This window comes from Liolophura sinensis, chromosome 12 (assembly GCF_032854445.1).
Source record: "Liolophura sinensis isolate JHLJ2023 chromosome 12, CUHK_Ljap_v2, whole genome shotgun sequence".
NCBI lineage: Eukaryota > Metazoa > Mollusca > Polyplacophora > Chitonida > Chitonidae > Liolophura > Liolophura sinensis.
The window spans coordinates 6,014,002-6,041,579 of NC_088306.1; the positions used below are offsets into that span (position 1 = coordinate 6,014,002).

General features: G+C 43.9%; 1 protein-coding gene across 1 annotated transcript; it reads right to left on the bottom strand.

Annotated features, from left to right (window-relative positions):
• Positions 1-373: 373 nt before the first annotated feature.
• On the bottom strand, positions 374-18,871 carry LOC135479221 (RNA binding motif protein, X-linked-like-1). Its single transcript, XM_064759015.1, has 9 exons — positions 18,799-18,871; positions 16,909-17,368; positions 14,948-15,015; positions 14,383-14,524; positions 13,793-13,921; positions 11,945-12,094; positions 11,202-11,281; positions 10,635-10,661; positions 374-1,430 (listed from the first exon to the last, which is right to left on the bottom strand). Exons 2-9 carry the CDS (start codon positions 17,325-17,327, stop codon positions 1,108-1,110), a joined length of 1,338 nt encoding a protein of 445 aa, XP_064615085.1. The 5' UTR covers positions 17,328-17,368; positions 18,799-18,871; the 3' UTR covers positions 374-1,107.
• Between the last annotated feature and the right edge of the window lie 8,707 nt (positions 18,872-27,578).

Here is a 27,578-nt window from a genome sequence, read left to right on the forward strand (position 1 = left end):
GCCTGGATCATGTTACATCGCCGATCTAACATGTAAGAAGAATGTTTGAATGCCTGGTCTGCGCTGTTTGACATAGCTGATTTAACATGCTTAAAGGCCTGGGCGACCCTGTTTGACTTCACTGACTTAACTTGCTTGTAGAATGTTTGAAGGCCTGGGCTACCTGGGCTGCGCTTGACTTCGATCATTTAACATGTGTGCAGCATTTTTGAAGGCCTTTGTTGCCCTGTTTGACTTTGCTGATTTCACATGTTTGAAGGATGCTATATGCCTTTGTTGCCCTGTTTGACTTTGCTGATTTCACATGTTTGAAGGATGCTATATGCCATTGTTGCTCTGTTTGACTTCGCTGACTTAACATGATTGCAGCATGTTTGAAAGCCTTTGTTGCCCTGTTTGACTTTGCTGATTTCACTTGTTTGAAGGATGCTATATGCCATTGTTGCTCTGTTTGACTTCGCTGACTTAATATGATTGCAGCATGTTTGAAAGCCTTTGTTGCCCTCTTTGACTTCACTGATTTAACATGTTTGAATGATGTCTGAAGGCCTGGGCTGCCCTGTTTGACATCACTTATTTAACATGTTTGAAGACCTGGGCTGCCCTGTTGGACTTCCCTGATTTAACATGTTTGAGGCCATGGTTGCCCTGTTTGACAGATTTTCCAGCTTTACAGGCTAGGGTCGTGATTCACTCCTGATGCACTTGAAATCTGTGATGTACAGCTGCTAAACTTTGATAGTCAACGGTTAAACAGGAACCCATCGTCTCTATAGGCCTATACATTTCTTAAATGGCAATCCAGAGACAAACAGTCCAAGGCAGTAGTAGGGAATTGTTATTCTTTAATGTAGATAAAACTGTTTGCAAACATGATGGGCTTTGCTAGATAGTGATGAGAACATGGACTAAAACTAACAAACAGTCAGAAACAAATGATATCCAGTGGCCATTTATGCTGTAGCTTTTTACCTTGAAACAAGGTTGATAAAATGACGAATGAACGAAAGAAAAACAATACAAAAACGCTTAAAACTATTATCGAAGAGATGGTCAGGTAAGCCCAAGAGTTGTGTATGATTTATGGTCATCAGGAAATAAAGTCCTTCATCGCCTGCTGGGGGCTCCTTGAGGGGCAAAGCTTGACCTAGGGCGTTTCATGGGTGGCCCACGGCCATCCATATCAGGGCGTCTTCCTCGGCCCCGTGACATGTCTCCTCGGCCACGGTCATCACGGTGGCTGATCCGCCCAGGTGGGCCACTGGACTCAAATGATGGCCCCCTTGGTGGGGGTCCTCTGCTCATAAGGGGTCTTCTAGAAGGTGGTGGACCACGTGACGACATGCCTCTTGGGGCCCGTGTTGGGGGCCTGCGGCCTGGGCTACTATGGCGGATTTGGGGACCTCTGGAGAAATCCTCTCTTGAAGAACCTAGATGTAGAAGTCAGACAAATAAACAATGCATTGTCCTTGCACTGCGTTTTGCAAGTTTTGGATCTGGTGTCATGGGTACGAGGCTGCAAGCAGTTCTCCTATAGCGTACGGTAGGTTTTCTACAACCAGCATCATGCACACTTATCACAGCATTCAGTAGGATTTCCTACTGTAATGTTTCATGGTTATGCAAATGATTCACAACGCCCACAGGTGGACTAGCGTGTATTTCTGCAAGTACGTGTAAAAATAATGTACCTACATGTACTAACCAGAAGTTTTATCATTCGTGTATCATGTGAAGTTTGGTTTTGGATGACACTTGTGCAAACAGCTGTCAGAAGCGTAGAATTTTATGCAACTAAAGTATGTATCCACAATTCCGGATAACTCTGAAATAGATTTTTACGTACCATTGGTCTCTCTGGAGGCAATTAACGCCCTATACAAGTTGCTGAATGTTTTTTGTATAAAAATCAACTTTACATTCAAAGGTGATATTTAAGAGATTATGTTTTTTTTGGTGTGGCCAAAAATGGTCATATGGATAGAAATTAATTAGTCAGTACATTCATCATACATATGACGTAATTGCAAATGTACTACTAAGGCATTGCCTTCTGTCCTGATGATTAACAGCTAACTTTAGTGGATGTTATTGTTACAGAGTGGTCTCTGCTTCATTCACTTAAACAGCCTCAGTGACAAGGTCTTCTAATGATAACTCCAGGGGCAAGCTACATTCTTGGCTTTCAATGAAGAGCTATGACAGTGTGAAGACCTGTTTGTCTTAAAAAGCAGGGTTAAATGATATAAAGATAGGGATAATCTGAACTGCTTTCCTAGATTGTAAAAAAAATGTACTAAAACCGCTGTCATAAGTTTCAAAGGATAGTATGGAAACAAAAGTTTTCTGATGTTTTCAATTTTGCCTGGTGTGACATCAAGTAAGACCACTTGGCGTCACCCATTGCTGATGTGTAACGATAAATGACGTCGTATCTTTAATCGCTCGTGACGTCATTCCAACATAACTGCTCCACACCACGTTTCATCCATCTTGTCTATTCATCCTCACACATGAAACATTGTTACGTCACATCAGGAAAATTTTACGAAACTGCCAAAGATTTTGTTTTTGAGAACTGTTTTCTTATAAGGGGTTAAATAGTGTTATTTGTCGTAAATATTAAACTGTAATGTTTGCTCTGTACCCTAGGGTATCCTCCATACCCCTGCAATATTTCTGCATAGCTCCTTTTAGGACTGAAGTAACACTTTAAATGTCACAAATGTTTTAATTGTTGTTCTTCTTACTGTCTTCATACATGTATGTGTGGTTATTTATTTATTTATATGACTGTTGTTTTACCAACATACTCAGGTACTTTTCTTCATGACAGCGGTGACTTTTATGCAAAGAGGAAACTGGAGATGCTCAAGTACCCGACAAACCTCCTGATGTAAAGTCACAGCCGTACCAGTGAGAGAGGGCTATGAGCCTTCCATCCATCACTTCTCATTTGCCAACGCTTCCACTGAATGAACCCCAGGGGTGGGTAAAAGGTCTAAAGCAGTACTTTCACACATTCACACAATGCAAGCGCGCACAGCTCTTGTGGACGCTTTCCTAATAAATATTTTGATTGGCAATGGTTGTTTGTATTATGCTATATCCCAGCAATCGATTCAGTTTTAGTTACTTTATCCTCACTACAAAGCTCAACACTAATGCTGGTTTGCAAGATCTCTGTATATGTCATAGTTATTTCAGGCTAAGCTGACATCACCCATGGCTTGCTGTGATTTGTGAGATATAATCATCCATGATTTATCGTGGGGGGAAGACATTATCCATGACTTTACTGTGATGTGTGAGCTGTCATCATCCATGGCTACCTGTGATATATGAGCTATCATCATCCATGACTTACTGTGATGTGTTGGCTGTCATCATCCATGAATTTACTGCAATGGGTGAGCTGTCATCATCCATGACATTACTGTGATGTGTGAACTGTCTTTCAGGATTTACTGTGATGTGTGAGCTGCCATCATCCAAGGTTTACTGTGATGTGTGAGCTGCCATCATCCAAGGTTTACTGTGATGTGTGATCTGCCATCATCCAAGGTTTACTGTGATGTGTGATCTGCCATCATCCAAGGTTTACTGTGATGTGTGAGCTGCCATCATCCAAGGTTTACTGTGATGTGTGATCTGCCATCATCCAAGGTTTACTGTGACGTGTGATGTCCCATCATCCAAGGTTTACTGTGATGTGTGATCTGCCATCATCCAAGGTTTACTGTGATGTGTGATCTGCCATCATCCAAGGTTTACTGTGATGTGTGAGCTGCCATCATCCAAGGTTTACTGTGATGGGTACAATATCATTCATGATTTACTATCATTTGTGAGCTGTCATCAATGATTTGCCACGATGTGTGAGCTATCGTCCATGATTTACTGTGATGGGTAAGCTGTAATCATCCATAACTTTACTGTGATGTGCGAGATATCTTCCATGATTTACTGTGATGTGTGAGCTGTCATCATCCAAGATTTACTGTGATGGGTAAGCTGTCATCATCCATGACTTTACTGTGATGTGCGAGATATCATCATCCAAGATTTTCTGTGATGTGTAAGTTGTCATCATACATGATTTACTGTGATGCGTCAGCTGTCATCATCCATGATTTACTGTGATGTGTAAGCTGTCATCATCCAAGATTTACTGTGATGGGTAATATGTCATCATCCATGACTTTACCGTGATGTGTGAGATATCATCCAAGATGTTCTGCCATGCGTGAACTGTCATCATCCGTTTCTTTTTTGGGGCCATTATTCATGGCTATCGGGGTTTTGTGACTGGACAAATCCATTGCTTCAGGGATTTGTGACTGAACATTATGCATGTTGTTCAGGGATTTGTGACTGAATATTATGCATGTCTTTCAGGGATTTGTGACTTGATATTATCCATGGCTTGCTTGAATTTGCATCTGAACATTATCAAGGGTTGCTGGTATTGGTCCATGGTTGTCGGGAAATGGTATGCATGCCTTATCCATGACCTGCTACAGCTTGCGAGAGGACATTATCTGTGGCTTGCTCTGCTTTGTAACTGGACGGTATACATGGTTTTCAGGGATATGTGACTGGACAATATCCATAGCTTTCAGAGATTTGTGACAGGACATTTTTCGTGGATTTCAGAGATTTGTGACTGGACATTATCCGCAGCTTGCTGGGATTTGTGACTGGAAATTATCCAGGGCTTTCAGAGATTTGTGACTGGACATTATCCATGGCTTGCTAGGATTTGTGACTAGACCTTATATGGTGCTTTCAGGATTTTGTACCTGGACATAGACACCTTTCAGAGATATGCGAGGACAATCATGGCTTGCTGAGATTTGTGACTGGACATTATTCGTGACTTTCACAGATCTGTGTAAGGGTATTATCCCTGGCTTCCAGGAATTTGTGACTGGACATTATCCATGGCTTACTGGGATTTGTGAGCAGCCTTTATCCATGACTTGTTGGGACTTGAGAGGACATTGCCTGCGGCTTCAGATTGGTGACTGGATATTACCCATGGCTTACTGGGATTTGTGAGCAGCCTTTATCCATGACTTGTTGGGACTTGAGAGCACATTGCCTGTGGCTTCAGATTGCTGACTGGATATTACCCATGGCTTAATGAGATTTGTGAACAGCCTTTATCCATGACTTGATAGGACTTGAGAGCACATTGCCTGCGGCTGGAGATTTGTGACTGGATGTTACCCATGGCTTAATGCGATTTGTGAACAGCCTTTATCCATGACTTGATGGGACTTGAGAGGACATTGCCTGCGGCTTCAGATTGGTGACTGGATATTACCCATGGCTTAATGGGATTTGTGAGCAGCCTTTACCCATGACTTGTTGGGGCTTGAGAGCACATTGCCATGCGGCTTCAGATTGGTGACTGGATGTTACCCATGGTTTAATGGGATTTGTGAGCAGCCTTTATCCATGACTTGATGGGACTTGAGAGCACATTGCCTGCGGCTTCAGATTGCTGACTGGATATTACCCAAGGCTTAATGGGATTTGTGAGCAGCCTTTATCCATGACTTGTTGAGTCTTGACAGAACATTGCCTGCGGCTGGAGATTTGTGACTGGATATTACCCATGGCTTACTGGGATTTGTGAGCAGCCTTTATCCATGACTTGTTGGGACTTGAGAGGACATTGCCTGCGGCTGGAGAATTGTGAGTGGACATTATTCATGGCTTAATGGGATTTGTGACGGGACTTTATCCTTTGTCGTGGTCTGCAAGTTCATATGATTCATGCGCTGCCGGTTTTGAACTGATATTATAAATACCCTGTGTGTGATCTGTCAGCTGGCAGGAGCAACAGTCTTCCATGCCTTGATGTTTATCCTGTTGACCGGATACTTTTGTCATATATGCTTTGAATTAAATGCTACTTTCAAAATGGGTGCATGACTGATTCCAAGGTTTTGTGATATTTAACATATTTATTCATTTGAGTTGTGTTTTATCCCTAACTCACGAGGGCAGGTAGCATTATGGTGGGAAAAAACGGGCAGAAACCCACAACCATCTGCAGGTTGCTAGCAGACCTTTCCACTGGACAAACTCACTTGAGACTGCACTGATGAGAGGCTTCTGGGTCACTGTGCCACGCTGGCAAGCTAACCATCTTGACCAAGATATTTAATACATGACCTGTCACAATCAACAGATTTCTGTAATCTGAAAACTAACCCTAATCAACAGCTTGCTAATAGCATGGCTCCCTGATATATGAGTGGATCGCAGGGATTTGTGAATAGACATTATCCATGGCTTTCAGGGATTTGTGACTGAACATTATCCAGGGCTTGCAGGGATTTGTGACGGAACAATATCCACGGCTTGTAGGGATTTGTGACTGAACAATATCTAGAGCTTGCCCGGATTTGTGACCTAACATTATCCATGGCTTGCAGGGATTTGTGACTGAACAATATCCATGGCTTGCGGGAAATTGCGACTGAACATTACCCATGACTTGCAGAACATTATCCATGGCTTTCACGGTATTGTGACTCAACATTATCCATGGCTTGTAGGGATTTGTGACTGAACATTATCCAGGGTTTGCAGAGATTTGTGACTGAACATTATCCAGGGTTTGCAGAGATTTGTGACTGAACATTATGCAGGGTTTGCCGGGTTTGTGACTGAAAATTATCCAGGGCTTGCTGCAATTTGTCACTGAACATTATCCAGGGCTTACAGTGGTTTGTGACTAAACATCGTCCAGGGCTTGCAAAGATTGGTGACTGAACATTACCCATGGCTTGCAGGGGTTTGTGACTGAACATTATCCAGGGCTTACTAGGATTTGAGACTAAACATTATCCAGGGCTTGCTGAGACCTTTGGGCTGATATTGTCAAGGAGTTGGTTGATTTTGTCACTGGATACTATCCATGGCATTCTGACCTTACATAATCTTTGGCTTTCATGGATTTCTGAATGCATTTTATCCATGGCATGATAACAGCTGTGAGAAGACATTATCCATGTGAGATACATAACAACTGAGAGAGCTTGAACAAGCTTGTATTCCTTTACAAACTTGAGATCCATGGAATATGTAAGACACTGGACGACTCGAAGATCCATGGCAGACCTGTATGGGAGATGTTGGTACGTGTAAGATCTTGGCAAAGGGATGCATGTATCATGTAACATCCTGAGCATAAATACTTCTAATATACAACATTGTAGGCCACGTTATATGTGAGATCTTGTGAGATCTTTGAGGGTGGGAGCCATTGTACACAAAGTATCTGAGATGCTGAACAAGAGTAGGATCAGTGTAGATACATCCTGGAGGAGTGAAGGAGCCTCAATATATGTGAGGTCTTGGAGGAGAAAGGGAGCCATAGTATGTGCAAGAACCTGGAATGGTGGACTGGTATACGTATGATCCTGGACTGGTGTGGGAGCCAAGATATATGTAAGACCCAGGACAAGTGTGGGAGTCATGGCATATGTGATATCCTGGACTAACATAGGAGCCACAGTACATGTGAGATCCTGGAGAAGTATGGGAGCCACAGTTTATGTGAGATCCTGGACAAATGTGGGAGCCATGGTATATGTGAGATCCTGGACTAGTGAGGGAGCCATAGCATATGTGAGATCCTGGAGAAGTATGGGAGCCACAGTATATGCGAGATCCTGGACTAGTGAGGGAGTCATAGCATATGTGAGATTCTGGACAAATGTGGGCGCCAGGCTATATGAGAGATCCTGGAGGAGAGAGGAAGCCATGGTATATGCGAGATCCTGAACTAGTGCGGGAGCCGTGGTATATGTGAGATCCTGGCCAAGTGTGAGAGCCAAGATATATGCAAGATCCTAGAACAGTGTGGGAGCCATAGTATATGTGAGATCCTGGACCAGTGTGGGAGCTACGGTATATGTGAGATCCTGAACAATTGTGGGCACCATGATATGTGTAAAATTCTGGACAAGTGTGTCAGCTATGGTATAAATGAGATCCTGAGCCAGTGTGAGAGCTACAGTATACGTGAGATCCTGGACAATTACAGGGCCATGGCATAAATGAGAATCTGGACCAGTGTGGGAGTCATGGTATATGAGAGATCCTGAACAAGTGTGGGAGTCATGGTATATGTGATATCCTGGACCAGAGTGGGAGCCACGGCATATGTGAGATCCTGAACAAGTGTGGAAGTCATGGTATATGCGAGATCCTAGACAAGTGTAGGAGCCATGGTATATGTGAGATCCTGGATCATTGTGGGATCCATGGTATATGCGAGATCCTAGACAAGTGTGGGAGCCATGGTATATGAGAGATCCTGGAATGGTGTGGGAGCCATGGTATATGTGATATCCTGGACCAGTGTGGGAGCCACGGCATATGTGAGATCCTGAACAAGTGTGGAAGTCATGGTATATGCGAGATCCTAGACAAGTGTGGGAGCCATGGTATATGTGAGATCCTGGACCATTGTGGGATCCATGGTATATGCGAGATCCTAGACAAGTGTGGGAGCCATGGTATATGAGAGATCCTGGACTAGTGTGGGAGCCATGGTATATGTGATATCCTGGACCAGTGTGGGAGCCATGGTATATGTGATATCCTGGACAAGTGTGGGAGCCATGGTATATGTGATATCCTGGACCAGTGTGGGAGCCATGGTATATGAGAGATCCTGGACTAGTGTGGGAGCCATGGTATATGTGAGATCCTGGGCAAATATGGGAGCCATGGTATATGTCAGATCCTGGACTAGTGTGGGACCTATCGTATATGTGAGATCCTAGACAAATGTGGGAACCACGGTATATGCGAGATCCTGGGCCAGTGTGGGAACCACAGTATATGAGAGATCCCAGACAAATGTGGGAGCCACGGTATATGAGAGATCCTGGAATGGTGTGGGAGCCACGGTATATGAGAGTTCCTGGAGAAGTGTGGGAGACATGGTATATGTGAGATCCTGAACAATTGTGGGCACCATGGTATATGTGATACCCTGGACAAGTGTGTCAGCTATGGTATATGTGATATCCTGGACCAGTGTGGGAGCCACGGTATATGCGACATCCTGGACAAGTGTGGGAGCCATGGTATATGCAAGATAGTAGACCAGTCTGTGAGCCATGGTATATGAAAGATCCTGGACAATTGTGGGAGCCACGGTATATGAGATCCTGAACTAGTGTGGGAGCCACAGTATATGTGACATTCTGGACAAGTCTGAGAACCACGGTATATGCAAGAGCCTAGACCAGAGTGGGAGTCATGGTATATGTGAGATCCTGGACAAGTGTGGGAGCCATAGTATATGCAAGATCCTGGACTAGTGTGGGAGCTACAATACATTTGAGATCCTGGACAATGGGTGAGAGCTACAGTATATGCGAGATCCTGGACTAGTGTGGAAGCCATGGTATATGCGAGATCCTGGACCATTGTGGGAGCCACGGTATCTATGAGATCCTGGACAAGTGTGGGAGCCACAGTATATGCAAGATCCTGGATCAGTGTGGGAGCCACGGTATATGCAAGATCCTGGACCATTGTGGAAGCCATGGTATATGCGATATCCTGGACCATTGTGGGAGCCACGGTATATATGAGATCCTGGACAAGTGTGGGAGCCACAGTATATGTGAGATCCTAGATCAGTGTGGGAGCCACGGTATATGCAAGATCCTGGACCAGTGTGAGAGCCATGGTATATGTGAGATCCTAGACCAGTGTGAGAGCCATGGTATATGTGAGATCCTGGACAAGTGTAGGAGCCACAGTTTATGTGAGATCCTAGATCAGTGTGGGAGCCACGGTATATGCAAGATCCTGGACCAGTGTGGAAGCCATGGTATATGCGAGATCCTGGACCACTGTGGGAGCCACGGTATATATGAGATCCTGGACAAGTGTGGGAGCCACAGTATATGTGAGATCCTAGATCAGTGTGGGAGCCACGGTATATGCAAGATCCTGGACCAGTGTGAGAGCCATGGTATATGTGAGATCCTAGACCAGTGTGAGAGCCATGGTATATGTGAGATCCTAGACCAGTGTGAGAGCCATGGTATATGTGAGATCCTGGACCAGTGTGAGAGCCATGGTATATGTGAGATCCTAGACCAGTGTGAGAGCCATGGTATATGTGAGATCCTGGACCAGTGTGGGAGCCAGGCCACAGGCAAGATAGCGGAGAAGTGTCATTGCTGGATAAACCTGACATACTTGGCCCACAGTGTAAAGTTTGAAATCCCAAGCAGGCTTACAAATTTGAAGGTGCATGTTTAAGATGAGAGACTGAGTTATCTCCGTCCATGAAACATGTTTCAATCCTGCTTGACAATGGTGGAAAATGATGACAATGCCAACGAAAACGGCTGTCAGTTGAACGAATAGTGTAACTGAATTATCAACAGCCCATCCATGATCTCCGAGTTTCCTGGCAACAATTTGGTTTTCATCTGCAGATTGCTTCACAGATCTTTCATTGTATACTCTGAAGCAGAGAACATTTAACAGGATTCCCACAAAGATAAATGTCATGACATGAAAATATGTAAATTCTAGGCAGAATCAAAGGTCTGGAAATCAATAAGTGTCTGGTGCTGACTTACCATGACTTCTGCTGGGAGGTTCATGGCCTGCAATGTAGATCATACACAGCTTCAGAGATTTCTTCCTACATTTTTGTTTCAGTATACATGGAAATGAGTTCTGTACGACATGTTACAAACAAAAGAATCCAGTTACTGACTTTCTTTCCTAAACAAATTAAAACCTTGTTTGTTGGTGAAATGTTTTTTATGACATGTCAGGATTTACAACATACATGTGAAAAAGTCAAATAAATACAGCAGTATTTTCCAGATAACAACATAGGCATAACAATAAATTAATTTACCACCTGGCAACTGACAAGGCTATGAGAAGAATACTTCATTTGCCACTAACTTTTCTTGCAAGCAATCAGAAAGTCTTTAACATTTTAAAACAAACTTAAAGTGTATACATGTATATATGAAAAATGACTTCAGCTACCAACTGCATTTTTAACCCTGAAAATGGCCCGTCCAACCAATGCAGCTTTGTCTCCAAAAAAATTGTAAATGTGCACAAATTGCCCTGAAAGTTGGTGTTTTATATGCGAAGGAATTAGGACAACAGCCTATTCAGATACATACCAAAGTCTCCGTTATAGGGACTACCATAATCCCTGCTCAATGCTAGTCCACGTCTGTCCATGGAGCGCCCACCAACATCCCTATGGAACAATACGTACACATACACGTACAATAATGTGCAACAGATTTAAAACAGCAACAGATTTATATTTGTTAAAGCCTTTACAGCTCATGGCATTTTCACTCATAAAACCACACCACATCCCTTGGACATACATCTGCAAATCTTTTGCAAGTTTAAATGAAATCTTCCACTGAAGTGGAAAGAAAGGTAAGTATATGTACACAGGACATGACAGATGTAGTACCTATAATAAGGCCAGCATTATGGTGGGAGGAAACTGGGCAGAGCCTGGAGGAAACCCACAACCATCTGCAGGCTGCTGGCAGACTTTCCCACATACGGCTGGAGAGAAAGCCTTGAACTCACAGTGACGGTATTGATGAGAGGCTCCTCGGTAATTACACCACGCTGGTGTGCTGGTATACAGAACAGTGTACTCCTATATATTCATTCATCGCACAATTGTACTTTGCTGCTTTTTCTTTAACATATCTGATACACCTAAATGATTGGACCTTCAACAACAACAACAAAAAATTACACTAAACTTTCAGTGAGAATCAAACATTGCCTGATGCCCAGCCTCCTTTTACCCTTCACTTTTCCATTTGGCTAAACTCTTAGGTCTATAGGCTTGTGATTTCACATGGCCATTTCTTCATCTGGTGTCTAGACTAACCTTGACATGGAAGGGTAGTCCCTGACAACCTCTCTGCTGAAAGAATCACGGCTGTCAAAGGGCTCATCCCTCATGAAGTCCCGCGATGAGTCCCGCATCACTCCTCGTCCTGAGAAGTCCCGCCCATGGTCCCGGCTCAGGTGAACATCCCTACAAGAAATACCGATATCAAACTGATATAAAATCATAAAAAGGCATTAAAACACAGTTGTCTCGCACTTGGACTGGAAGCTTGAACTACATAACGCCAAGTACTGGAATGAATGGAATATGGCCGAAATTATTTGTCACAACTTCAAGTGCATAAATATATATTTTTACATCTTCATATTCGAATAATTCAAACACGTCTTTGAATGTAGCCATAAATAACACTTAGTTTATTTAATTCATAGTTGTGTTATGATACAATAGTGAAGAATTTTTCACTTATACCAGGGAGGTCAGTTTTATGGGTGGATGAAATAGGAGGAACTGTGAATCATCTACAGTTTATTTAACCATTCCTTACTGTACTTGAGGCTTCTTTTAATGCTGTAATTTCAATGCAGTAATTTCAATGACAACATACAGTGAAGACATACGTCACCACGGTAAATGTGATCCACCTATTGTTGTGACAGCTTTGTGATTGAGTCAGCATGTTATCATTAGGGTTTAATGTTGTACTTAACAATTCTTCAGTAATATGACGACAAAAGACTCCTTAGGGTGCATGTAATGTGCTTCCTTGTTGCATTTTGCATGAATTGTCACTGGTCTTTAATCTAGTAATGCTTCAATGAGATGACTTACTGAAGGCAAGTAAGCAGACTCACTTGAGCCATTATACTGATTCAAGTCAACCAGTTGTTACACTATCCTCTTAATGCTGAAAGCCAAGCGAGGAAGCTACTTCCTCTTTTTTTTAAGGTCTTAGGTGTGACCCGACTCAGGGATGACCCTGGATCTACCGCCCATAAAGCTGACACTCTAGTGACAGCTTTGAAAAATGCCACCTACAGTTGTAGGCTTTATTGGTGGAACGTGGAAGACAAGTGTCCTTGAACGAACATTAGAACTGTGCAAACAGCCATACAAATGTGGTTGACCATTATTATAGCCAAGGCACAACAAACACCGGCAGCAGCAAAATCTCTGTAGATGATACAATATGGATGAAGATGTTTGCACTGCACAAGTCATGGCAATGACTTCTCCTTGTTCTCCAGTGTAGGACAGGTTTATCCAGATTTTAGGTGGTTTTGACGTATCCATACATCAATTTCGTGGTCACGGAGTGAATTGTCTGAACAAGCAATCAGCTGTGGGATCTTGTATAGCCATTCCAAGAAATTTACTAAGAGAATGAATATACTGATAGGAAAAGCAGTAACTAATTGTTAATTTCTTCACCAACAATGAGAGCCCCAATGAAAATTGCAGCTCTTTTGTGTACAGCTTTCTATGTCCTGACTGTTAATCGGAATATATTGGTTAAACAGATCGTCATCTTATCACAAGCACAGTGAAACATTTAATCATAGAAATAACTGCAGTGGGTTTAAACATATACATGATCTACTAAGCGTCCCAGATAACACAAGTAACAACAACTCCATTGAAATTTTTTAATGTATTCTAGCCAACACATCAGTTTATCACACAGCATGAAACTGATCTATTTTGTTTAAGGAAGCATTGGCTATTCGCAGATGTAAGCCATGTTGTAACCTTAGCGATTTACAATCATCTTAGGCTTACGACACATGAGGCCCCAGGACACCTTGCATCAGTTAATAATGTTCTCGAGTCAAAGTGTTCCTGAACTCATAATGACCAAAAAGCACTTCAAGCCATAAAGCTTACCTAGAGGACTGTCTCTCCCTGGGTTTTGGCCGGCTGTCGTAGAAAGAATCCTGGTCCGGTGGGTAGTCACGACTGAGCAGCACTCCACGCCGCGACATGGTAAAGCTGCGGGACTCCATCAGTGGCTCTCTGCACATATGACAAGAGCATTACAACTTAAAACATGTGAACATTCAGCCACCATCCACAATCAGCTAAGCACAGTACATGTATGTCAATCTAAAATATACATATAACAAGGGTATCACCACTACGTCCACCATCCACAATCAGCCAGGCACACAAAAATGTACACATAAAACAAAGACCATTAAAACCAAGCTAACTTATCACCTACTAACCTGGGTCAATGTTAAGAACAAACAAAACAAAGGCATCAAATGTTACAAGGCGATTAGAAAAAAAACATTATGGTTACGTGAGAAATAGAGATTAGCGTGTAAAAAAAAAAACTAATTTATATAAAAAATTACTTTCAACTTTTATGGCATAAAGGGTCTAAAAACTACCCCACTATTTTACCTCCCCAACCAGGAGTCGCAGAGTAACATTCAAGTTTGACCTCCTACAAAGCAGAAGATTGCATGTACCTGTCGCGCTCATATCCTCCTCGACCTGTGTCCCGGAGGTCAGAGGTCATGTAGGGGTCACGTGTACGAAGGTCCCGATCCATCCGATCCTCTTGGTAAGGCATTCGCTCTTCTCTACGGCCCATACCATCATCATAGCCACCTGCTCATACAAAACAAGGACACATATTATCTGATGACTACTGAGAGTCTTTAATATTCATGGAGGTATTAAAACTTTGGTGAACACACAAAAAGAAGATGTCTGTATGTGAATAATATGAACAATGCTTACTGGACAAGACAGGGAGTTTACTTTGTATTACAAATGTACCTCACAGCATGGATTAAATGTTTGGAAACTCTGGGCCCTGGGGCTAGGCTTACAAGTAAACCTTAAAACAAGTATTGTTCTTATACAAAAGCAAATCAAAAGTGCAACAGCAATTAAGCACGATATTTTAACTTTAGTCTTGACTGATGTCACATTACAACGTTACGACTTTATGTTCGCGCTGGGTAGTTGGGCAAGGGGAGAATTAAATCGGCTTAATTACATTTCACATATCCAGGTTATAAAACTTACTCAACGGACTCCGTCGTCCTCGTCCAGACCCCACAATTCTGCCCCTTGAGGAAGGCCCCATCCTACCCCTGTGAAAGTTCAAACAAAACATATAAAATCAGCCATGATCCCATAGAGCAGACAGAAGTTCTAAACTGGAAGGATTAATAGTTCTTAACTAGAGGATTCACACATGATGATGGGAAATTTAAGATGTGAAAAGGCACATGTAGATGTATGTATGATCAGAGGCCCAGAGCCCACATATATCAAACATCTTTAGACTTATAAATCAAAAAATCAAACACAGCCACAATTAAAATGTTTACAATTTGTACACTGATTGATTATGACAAAACAATGTACATGCATCAACTTCAGTTTGAGTTGATTCGTCTTCTGTATGTATGCTTTGGGGTTTACGCCGTGCTTAGCAACTGTTTGAGAATCCTCTTCCGAGTTTGAATTTCTAAGCAATTGCAATTCATGACACAAGTCTTAATGGTGAACTGTCCCAGTTGATCAAATTTGTCTCGCAAAACTGACACCATATATCCTAGAGGTACGTGAAACATGGAGCCGAAGTGATTTAAAGATGTAATATCGACAGATGTTGTAAAAAAAAAAGAAGGTTTTTTAAAGTGCTATAGGCCAAGTTTTATTAAGCTTAGTAATCTCTACACTCTTATCTGCCCTTGACGTCCACCTAGTTTTTGATGTCGCAGTGGAGTGATGCTGTTTTGTGCAGCTATTAACTATGGTAATCGCACACCGAATTAGTGGGATTAGTTTCACAACTTCCCATCAGACCCCTCCACGCGACAAAAATGGATAACCATCATGTGACAAGACCATTTCGTGCCGAATAAGCACTCAAAATTATGCTCCAACCACTATGAGGAGGCGTGTTTTGACCCAGCTTACGGGTTAAAAATGGGTTTGGAATTGGATTCCAAAGTGGAATGGAAAGTGAAAAAATCTGAGGACTATTTTCAACATTCCTGGTAACAAAAGCAGTTTTCCTGACAAAAAACGAGGAGCAAATCCAATGTAGCCAACATTGTGTCTTTAAACCGGAGTCCCAATGTTACGTCACACATATTTGGCACACTAGCGCCATTCAAGGGCATACAGGTAATGTGATCTTTTTTTCTCTGAATTTTTGGTATTAATTAAATTTTCAATTTCTACAACTAAAACAACTCACCAGATGCATTTTTTTGTTTTCATAATTTTTTTCCATCTTACAGGTTTACCATTCAGTTAGGTAAAGTGAGAAATAAAACCGGGACAGTTCACCTTTAAGTTGTTTGACAAATATGAGCCCAGATTTATCATATAAAAGAGAAGTTCATAACACCAATATTAAAATATTGTATGTTTGATGTTATGCGAATGACCCATCAAAATGGCCTCGACAGAAATTCTTTTTTTATTTCTTGTTGATCGTTTGAAATATCATATTGTTTACAGTTGAGATGCGCTCTGTCAAGATATAAAATTTCCTCTCTCGCTGTTGAGCAACGCCGGCTTTTTAGCACTTAGACAGGTATACCTTATCTGATACCTGCAGATCAAGACACCAGGTACCTGTGAAGTGTTTTCACATGTATCCATTTGGATACCTGTAAAACAGTGTAGTGCTCATACAAATGTTTAACAAATGTTTACTTGTTAGTTTTTTGTTAAGAATAATTTATCCTGAGAAATGTCAAATACTGCATGACATATTTTAGCAGAGCGTTTTGATCAATGTTGAGGACGCTGAATTGTGATCAATCCTTTGAACAGGATTCTATGATTGTTCTTCCGTTCTGCAAGAAATTAAATGAAAAAAAAACTACCTACCTACTCTCTTTTGCATGTAACATCAAACAAACAATATTTTAACTTTGGCCTAATGAAACATTTGGATCAACAATTGAAATTCCTGAGGTGCTACAACACCGAAAGACTGCATAGCTAGAGCAGATGTGCCTCACCTAATGCCACGGCTCCCCCTGGTCATCCCAAAGCCACCATCTCTGGACAGCCCAGGCCGGCTGCCCATCCTGCTGCCGTTCATTGACGCATCACGCGAAGTTTCTCTTACAGGCATACCCCTTATGGACTCCCTGGGTGGAGGGCCCCTCATGGATGACTCTCTTGGAGGGCCCCTCATGGACTGTTCTCTATGAGGGCCCCTCATTGAATCCTCCCTCTGTGGTGGGCCTCTCCCTGACCGCATAGAGCCATCTCTGTGTGGTGGGCCTCTCATGGAGGTGTCTCTGTGGGGAGGACCCCTCATTGGCCCATCTCGCGGAGGAGGGCCTCCTCTACGGGACATCATGCCGCGCTTAGGTGGAGGGCCACCTCTTAGGCTCACCGGCGGTCCACGCTTTCTTGGAGACATGGAAGACATAGTTCCCTTTGTCTACCAAGATGTATTCAATCACTATTTACCTGCAAAAAAAACAATGATTTTATATCAGAAACAAAGAGACGCATGGATCTGTGTTAACTATCTTATTGTAGAACCTTACTGACTTCATATCAAAGTAAACATAAACAAAACATGTTAAGCCCTAGGCAAAATAAATCTATCATCTCAAATTATCCACTTAATTTTTGCTCTTACTTTAGAATAAACCAAATAATTATCTTTCATAAAATAATGTTAGCCTCACCAGTGCACACATTCCTGTTCAAAATTGGTATGAAGTTCCTAAAATTCATATACCGGGTCACATTATAACTCTTTTCACATCAAGAATCATTTTAAACACTATATATTACATCATACAAGTTCAAACCTTCACAAGCTTGCGAGACACCTGAAATGCTGAATCAGCTTATTAATCTTACTAGGAGTGGGTCATGGGCGAGAGTTTAAGACGCTGGTCTTTCTAGGTCTAGGAGCCACAAAGTGTGGGTTCAATCCTAGCCTTCGAAAGGTAACTTGAAGACAATAAGAGGTGGATACAGTAGCTTGCCTATTGTACTGACTATAGTTTCTTTTCAACTGTTAACTGTTGGGAGACTGGCTGTGTGATAGCTGGTAAAAAATATTGACCACATTTAGGAATAACTTTTCGCACCCTTTCATCTGAACTATATGCCATTTTTATGCTTTCTCCACCTTTAACATTGGGCCGCCATTTTGCTTTTGACATAAAAGGGTGATCACGTGATTCCCAGCATCCGACCGGTCTTGCAAAATAGTAGTTGTGGAGTGGATAACTCTCACGAAGCAACGCAGTTGCGAGAGTAACAAGTAGAAAAATAGAGACCAGGTTATCAGGTTATGCAAGGGGAGATTTAATGCGATTGTGAACAGCAGTAAATATTCTTTTCCATCAATCAAACACATTTTGCCCTATTTTCCTCAAAACTTTGTTGCTTGATGAGTTACCCCACTCCGCAACTAGGCCTATACGGTAGTTGATAACGCAACCCTAGTGATGCAGACAAATGCGGCCTGGTGTCTTTTATTTCTCTGTTAAGACACCTCTCAACATGTGTGATGGGCACCTCTTTACTCTGGCAGTAACACGTTGTTGTTGTTGTAATTATACATTATTTCATTACATGTGCCGGGAGGGGAAAAAAACCAGACCTGGCCCCTTACGTCACCAACTGGACGTCCAAAATATTCTATAAAATCTGTCTTAGGTTCGCATATTCTAAATATCAGCATTATATACACAAAAAAATACAAACAAAAACAAAACACGGGCGTAGACATTCGGTGCATAATGACGACAGCGTTGTCAGTGAAAGTCTCGTGCTTTAGACACGTATTTAGTATCAGAATCTGTGCACAGTACCGCTAAGTCTAATGAACGGAACTCACTGTAAGTCACAGCAAACACGTGCAGCACACTGAAACTTACCACGCGATGATATTGCTAATAAAACTCCGCTGCAAACCGAATGGTCAAGAATAAAATGGCCGCCAACACTGTTATACAGCGCCCCCTGGTGGCAGATCGATGATTTGGATCAGGGGAATCAATTTTATTGACACATTCTCCACGACGTCGTCCCAAGATTAGCCCGAAGGTAAGCTGGAACGTTCCCACCGCAACGCCCAGCTGCGGTCATAGAAACAATTTCACTACAAAACTGGCCCGAACCCTACCTTATCTTTGCTTTCCACCGATTCCCTAAAACGCCCGAAATGTAATATGTCAAAACCCGCATTGGCAAACCATCTTTGTACAGTAACCCAGCCGTTTAAACTTTCGAATCTGACAACTCAAATCAACGTCTGCCATGTTTGGAACTCTTTTTTCTTTTTCCCGTCTATGCGAAAATTTTATCCCACCCAACATTCTGTTTACATCGCATGCACTTCTTAAAGAGAATGTTGTGTACGATAAAATTTTCGCGGCCCATCACATTGCCCGAAGTTGGAAAAAAAATTGCAAATATGGCAGTCGTTGGCTAACCAAGATGAGATTGTCTGCTACATGTATATATGCGTACAGTAACATTTTAACTTGCAGTTAGAGACTGCATCTTTGGATCTGAATAATGATGATTATTGGGTTTCTTACGATCTTTTCTTCACATGTCCACACAAATACGTAACTGGACATGTGTATTTGCCCAATTCTCAGTTAGTTGTACCGGTAATGAAGTCTCTCGTCGTTCAGGACACTTCAAAGTTTAGGCCTAATTAGTTCTGTAGACGGCATACGTGGACTGCATCAGGTCAGAACACCTGTTAGCCAAACGCCCGCAACACATGGGCCTATATCAGAGCCAGTTATTGGCACTATTTTTGGAACCTTTCTGTTTGACCATGGAGGTAAAATATTCCACCTCCATGCTTTGACCACATGGTGAGTAACACAGCCAAAAATGAACATGACACACACACATATATAGCGGGTGTTTTGATACTGGGCAGTAATGGGCGTTTTGGCTACAGCGGGCGTGTTGTTACCGGGAGTTTTAGTTAGCGGGCGTTCTGGCTAGAGGGCATTTGCTGTATATAGCTATGTTCCCGGTGTCATGCGCGCACAGGTAAATCCACTTGGGGAGAAAAACACGCACTGGTAAATCCGCATGGGCAGAAAATCAAGCACTAGTAAATCCACATGGTCAGAAAATCACGCACTGGTAAATGACACTTACGGCGAAGGTTCTGTTCTCTATACGCTCGATTTACAGTACATCCAGCATAGACGTGTTTGAACTTCCAACCACATGTCACGTACACAATCTTTCCTGTAAATCCTGGTAACACTTCATATGTTTATTATTGTGTTAATTTATTTTATTTATTTATTTGATTGGTGTTTTAGACCGTACTCAAGAATATTTCACTTATACGACGGCAGCCAGCATTATGGTGGGAGGAAACCGGTCAGAGCCCAAGGGAATCCCACGACCATCCGCAGGTTGTTGGCAGACCTTCCCACTTACGGCCGGAGAGGAAGCCAGCACGAGTTGGACTTGAGCCCACAGCGATTATTGTGTTTATGTGTTTATCTGATGATAACTATGCTAGATATAGGCCCGACGTTCAGTTCTTGATTAATGTTTATGCATCTACTACAATGTTTGTCCTAAAACATATGTTGTGATTAGATTATCAGAACGATATATAACGCAATCGAAACATCATTTATTTGATGCTGGTCTACGAGACGCTTTGTCCATTTATTTTAGTGTCAAACTGTTTATTTTCAGTAGATGTTATATATGAAATTAAGGTTAAACAACAGTATAATCTCCCTCTTAATATAGCAGATGTATTTTATTTATTTATTTGATTGGTGTTTGACGCCATACTCAAGAATATTTCATTTATACGATGGTGGCCAACATTATGGTGGGAGGAAAAAGGTAATGTGACGTCAGAGTTCCTAGCTACCGTCAGTATGACTCACAAAGCCCACCTTGGTTTCAAAATATTTGAATGGCTCTCAAGGCTCCCCCAAAAATTTTTAAAAAGCATTTTTACGTTTAGTTTTCAGTTGTCCGTGAACCGCCAGAATTGCCTGCTCACGATTTCAGGGCCTCTAATCCACGATGGGGGCAGGCCAAATCAGGAAAAGAGGTGCCTGTCTGCTATGCCGAAGAGGTTATTGACGGAAAATAGGGTTAGGACTGGCGACTCGGTTACGCTCTCACGGTCCATAGTTCCCTGGGCCTTACAGTCCAAGACCCCAAAAAGGTCTAGATCATCGACGACTATCTCAAAAGGTCAATGCTTGCCTACCTTGTTGTTTCGCGTGTGGAGTATATCCACTAGCTTGAACGGGTGGTCTGTCCCCCAGAGGAGGGTTCCGAGGTCTGATAACTCACCGAGCAGCAGCTCCGCAAAATCATCCAGAGGAAGCTGGTGGCCTACAAGCGCCAAGACCAAGCCAAGGGTCTCTGATCTAAAGGTGGACTATATATTGCAGCTCAAGGCGTCTCACAATGACGGCTGTGCCACCTGCAACATCGAGCTCCTCTGGATCTACCAGATCAAGGATACCCAGCAGTTTAGTATCGTCCGTCTAGACAATGCCACGTGACAATGACAATGACTTGTCTAGAGTATAATCGAAAAAGAGGGGCTGCACCTCTCAACGCTATACTCTTGGCATAACCCCATCTGGTGGTAGTTGGGTATCGTGTGGAACGATGAGAAGTTCCTCGAGGACAAACCCTTGTTGTGGGCCGTCTACCAGGTAGTAGAGCACAGGCTCGTCAGACTTGCTAACCGAGCGCCCAAGCCGGTACACTCCTAGAGACCAGACAGGGGCTGTCGCGCGACGGCGACCGCCTTCCAGCTCACCTGGCTGGTATAGATAGCGAACGCCAACCTCAGAAGGGAACTTTTGCTCACGAAGGTCATCAGGACGGCCTGGAACAGTGGAGGAGGGCTGTTTGTGTCATCGTTTTTGCCTTGATGGCATCCTTAGGTTTCTTGCCAGTGAGGCGTGAAACTTCATTGTTGAGAGCAGACACCATAGCAAGTGGCTGGGCCAACCATTCCGTTGATTGTTGGCCAGGAGGGAGACGCATCTCCTGGGTGTGTTGGTATCCAAAGAGCCGTTCAGCCAGAGTGCAATTGAAACGCTCCACAATGCCTTGGTCTCGGTGCACGTCCACCCGCCCACGCCTGATCGATACGCCGTGTTTTGCTAGCACCTAGCTTGTGACGTCCAGGAATTCACGCCCTGGATCGACCTGGAGCAGCTTCGGCCATCTAAGGGGCCCCCGCTTGTATATGCGGGACAGGGTATCAGTGACCAGTTTGGCTTCTTGTGAGAAGCGAGAAGCTACGTCGACAACGGTAAGAGCGTATTTCTAGAGCTTCCGCTCTCGACCTGGCCGATCATGCGGAAGAAACAGAAGATCGGCCTGATGGACTTCATTCGCCACGGAAACATCGAAACTACTTCGGCATGGCTGCAATGCCTTTCCAGTCGCCCTTGGAGCTACAGTAGACGGGAGACAGCTTCCGATCCATCTATCACCTCGTGATATGCGAGATATTCCAGCAACCCGATTAGTTTCCAACAGGTTTCAGCGACCGGCTCTGGCAGCTGCCTGATCGTATCTCGGAGGTTGGTAGGGCCCGGCAATAGCCAACCTCTTGCATCGCGAAGTACAGCTCTTCAGTTAAACCCATATTTTGCATCTGAACATGCATATGGTATACATATAAAGCCAGTACAGCAAACATCCGACATGGCAGACCGCAAGTGGCCAACTGATGAAGACTTTGAGAAGGGGCTAAGCAGGAATGAACCGGGCAAGTGACCTCCTAAATCGCATATGTCGTATAGTGAAGGTTAAACCAGTCTCCACGCGCTTTTGGAAGACTTCACTTCCACTCTTGGAGGCGGTCTGTGGGGATAGATTCTACATTTTGGCGCCAAACCGGTTGCAGAAGAATGCCTTAAAGCCTCCTACGTCCGATACCGTAAAACACTACCATAGCTTCGATTTGATATAGTTGAGGCAACCCGGAGAAAACGACAAGCCTCACCACTCAGGTTTCGCCCAGAGGAGCCCCTGTGGTCCCGGGGCGGTTTTTCGGGATACTTGGCAAGTTTAGTGACTATCCCATAGCTCACGAGGTCGGGCTCCTCTGTGGAATTTTTCTACTGCCCTTCTACTAACTTCGGTCGATTCTCGGGTTGGATAGGTAGAAATCTGTAATGCAGCTTCCCCGAGAGTCTAGTCATTTGGACGCCCACAAGGGCTTCATAACAGCCTTTCGATATCTTCGTCGCTCATGGAGCCGATTTCGTCGGCGGTCACGTATTTCCACAAATACCGTTTGGCCTGCCCACCTGCCACAAGGGTGGCGGCAGTGCCCCACAGTATGACTGGCCTCCAGACTCATCACCTTTGGGCATGTTGTCTTGTGCCGCTGGCACGGACCCAGCACGGGGGTTATGTTCGTCCACTTTGTCAAGCAGTTGGTCGATCAGGTCGTCACAGTCCAATCTATTCCTTCGGAACGCACGGAAAAGAGGTGTGATACTTGTTGCGTATATCTCCACGAACAGGCGCCTTAGTCTAATATAGTTGTACATGAGTCCAATAAACATCAGAGACTGTACCGCAATTGCTGCAAGCAGCAGTAGCTGTGTGATAGCATACATGCTAGCATACCTGATATGCATCTGGCCGCCGCTGGTATGATCTGTTTTACTGGAGCGAGGGGCATAGGATAACGATCTGGCGGAACGCCCCGCGGAACAGACCCTCAAGCAAGTTGAGTAGAAAGGCTGTTTTCCAACACCCTGTCTGCCCGTAGATAATGGCGCCGTGGGCGCCCCCCCCCCCCCACGACATCGTCGAGGTGTTGGCTCAGTACAGCGCGTCTTTGAACCTGCCATCTTCGATGTGAAACTGGGCGTCCATGATTACATACAGATAAACGTTCAATGCGCCCGCCGCCTTTGCCTCTTTCGTATCTTGTGTGGTCATCCCTTCGCTGGCGTTCTCCACGCGCCTTCCGCTGCCATGCAGCTGGTCGTCGTCTGGTGTCCTCCGGTCCAACCACAGGGCATACTTAGACTCGAGGAATTCTACAAATGACACCTGCTAGTCCTAAGTCTCTTACGACCCTGGCAGCCTCTGGGTTCCGCTTCTTGATAAGTGAGCTGGCGAAGAACTTCCGGGCCTCTTCCCATTGCTGATATGCCCGCATTCCTTGGCTGTACAGCTGATTGGGGATGTCCTCTGTCGTAACCTCTGCCTTAGTTATCTGATTGTTGTGGAAGTACTCAGGCTTCCTCTTCCATGGTGCCCCGGCTGTTTGTTTCAAACAACATCAAGACGCAATTCTGCGATTTAGTTGGCACATTGAGGTTTACGTTCCAGAGTGTGTCCAATTTGTCCTTCACCAGTCTGTGGTGCCGAAGGATGCGATCATATAGTATGACGAGCCTCCCCAACAGTTTAGCGGATCTGTCCAGCCAACTCTGGTTCGGTGACCATATCGAACTCCCGACATGTTTTCGACAGTGTAGCTGGTGCCGGCATCATCTGTCGTCTTCATGACCGTGTGGTAATTGTTCAACGTCAGTTCGTACTCTAGCCGGTCGTCAAAGGCGCTCTGACAGAATGGCATATGGCTCTCCAGAAGCTTGAAATCCAGCGAGATGTAGAACCCGTTATTGGTCAGCTAAAGATCACCATAGCCCTGAAATTGAGTCGTCGATGGACATTACTTCATTCCCGCTGATTTTAATCGTCGTCTTCTTGACTATGGTGCGTCCTAGGTTATTGACCACAATGGCGTTCGCGTCGGTCGAATTGAGCTTGATGGTGATGGCTAGACGCGCGATGCCGGGCACAATGACGTTATTTGGACCGAAGATCTGAAAGCGGACCAGCAATTGCTGGTTTTCGTCGATCGCGCTCGGGTTATTGGTGACGACCAAGGACTGCCGTATGCCTTTTACAGCCAAAGGCACGCGGAGCCTTCTGTAGGGATTGAGCTTGCGACCGTATTCACTGGAAGCCATCGTTACTATGTTAGACATCAAGGCACACTGTCTAATATAGACAGACGAACGGACTGAGGACGTTGAGCCTGATGATGTTGATCCTGATGACATACCTACCCTACCTGATATCGATACGACCTCACAACGGGACACAACGCGAACCACCAAAATGACCAGTGTTGAACGAGAACTTATTAAAGCGGCAATGGATGATTACTACCACGCGATGGCGGATGTGGGGCTCTCCCCGGCCTTTTGAGCGGGATTACGCGCAATTTGAGATGGATCGAGGAGGGCAACTGCACCTCGTGGCCTGGTCGCCTAGTTCTTTTCCACATTGATTACCCAGGAACTCATCCCCCGGGTGATCTCCGTGGTACCAGGTAGATTCGATGATGTGTCAGCAACACCCCTAACAGGTCTCTCTACCGCTGATCGAAAGGACGAAAGTTGCAGAGATCCACAGAAGTGAGCCGAGACATAAATCCGGATTTTTTGCTAGCAAAACCCACTCCTTGCAACCCAACAGGCCATCGCTCTACCTGACTGAGCTAAGAAGCCAGGCACCTTGAGAGTGAAAATTTGGGGTGGGGTGGGGGTGGGGGTGGGGGCTGTCTTTTCCGCACATATGTTTTGTTACAGAATCCTACCACCCCATACCCATCTATGTAAAAAGACGTGCCGGTTTCGATTATCACATCAGTTTTTATCTAGAATGAAAACTTTAGGTCTAATCTCCGAAAGAAAATATGCACAGTCATAAAGAGTGTGTGTGTGTGTGGGGGGGAGGGGGGTGTAGGATTACCCTCCGGCGTAAATAGATCATTGCCCCAAGTTTATGTATGTGCTTACCGTGAAGACTAAACGTGGGTTGAGGAGCCGCTGAGCTGGGCTCTCTGGGACTCTCTACGTGAAGGGCCTTACGCAGGGGGCGGATATATCATATACTAGAGAGCCTAGTCTATGGGAGACCGGCGGGCCGCGTAGATAAAAGTTTTTACATTGACGGGTTGAACGTGGATGGGGAATGCCGTGGGAGCCGCCCCTGCGCGATCTAGCTGGTACGCTCACACTCTCTGCTGCTTTTTAAATATATTTTAAATGAGTGCAAAGTAGGAGTGCCAAATATTTATAGCGTATCAACAACCTAAAATGTCTGTCTGGCAGAATTATCTATCAGTGCTCCTTTGGTTGGAAGGCAAATATTGGACCCAACTACCTGAATAGCGCATGTGTAACATTTAGAGCGTTTCTGCGCTTTATTATCAAATTGATTATACACCCGCGAGCAAATCATCTTATTGGTATCTAACAACACACTAGACAAGACTCGCCCTAGAAAATAAGTACATGTGTACGGACCTCATATGCTTTCCACCCAACATTTTCTGATAAATTAACGAAAGGTTAACTCAGATTTTGAGACTGCTGGCATAAAGATTAGCGATAACATTAAAAACAATATGAAAATACGTATATATGAAACAGGCTATTGTTCTCAAACATGTCGAGGTGGCGTTACGCCATAATCATTTATTTATTCCTTATTTCCAGACTTCCTTCCTTCTTTTAGAACAATTTTTCCCTTCAAAGACGAAAATTTCTGTAATTTGGCTTACCCTTAGTGGACTATTTTTGTCCTGTAAATCCTTTGATTTAACAGACGGGACAAAACTCTTCGCATTTGTCAAAGAGACGTTGTACCTATTCTGTCCAAAATGCACGGGGCATTGTCAATTGTTTCTGGAATAATAACCACAAGCCTAGCGGAATTACAAAAGTTTTCCTCATTGGAGATAAAGTGTTGACGCAGAGTCAGAGCTGCGTTTAGTATCGATCCGATGCAATGACTTTATTATCGGCAGTTTCTGTGACTGAATAGAGTACTTACGGTGGTTTGTTATTTAGGCATCTGACGTACACGCATCGCTGAAAAACAAGTTTTGCCTGCACGCTTTCAGTAATAGATTGCCCTCCTACTGCACGCCGTCAACGGTAGATTCACCTCCAGCTAATTAATTTTCTACTGTAAATCTTCATTTACCATTCATCGTTGTGAACCCAAAGACATCAACAAACGCCTGAGAGAGGAAAATGTTAACGGATTTGTGTAAACAGATTCGTGTAGAGTTCCACTGGGCGATTTGTCCGACTGCGGACTTCAGTGGATGCTCTGAGGAATCTCGACTCGAATGTGAACTTGTGAATCTATAGCTAGACATCTTACTTCTCAAGTTTTTGCATTGCTCAGGCGTTTTTGTCGACGTCAGATCGTCGCTGTTCAACTTTATCGTTCAACTTGATATACTTTGATATAAAAATGGACTCAACGTATCGGACGCCAACAACACAACACACCACGTGGAGTATACCACAGCGGGGATTGCAGTGAAGTCAGCAGTGGTGCTAATGGTGTCGGTGACGATCATTGTGAGCATTAATTTCACTGTCCTAAGAACGACTAAACAAATGTCTCCGGTGACCAACGTTTTCCTAACCAATTTGACAACGGCAGATTTTTGTGCCGGACTCATTGCATTTCTTCCGTCCGTGGCCCCGGGGATTACTGGCACGTGGCCATACGGCGCCGTTTGGTGTCAGATAAGCGATGTAGCTCATGGGTCATGCTGTGCCGTGTCCATCTGGAGTGTTGGGATCATCGGTGTCGAAACGCTACATCGCCACTCGTCATCCACTTTACT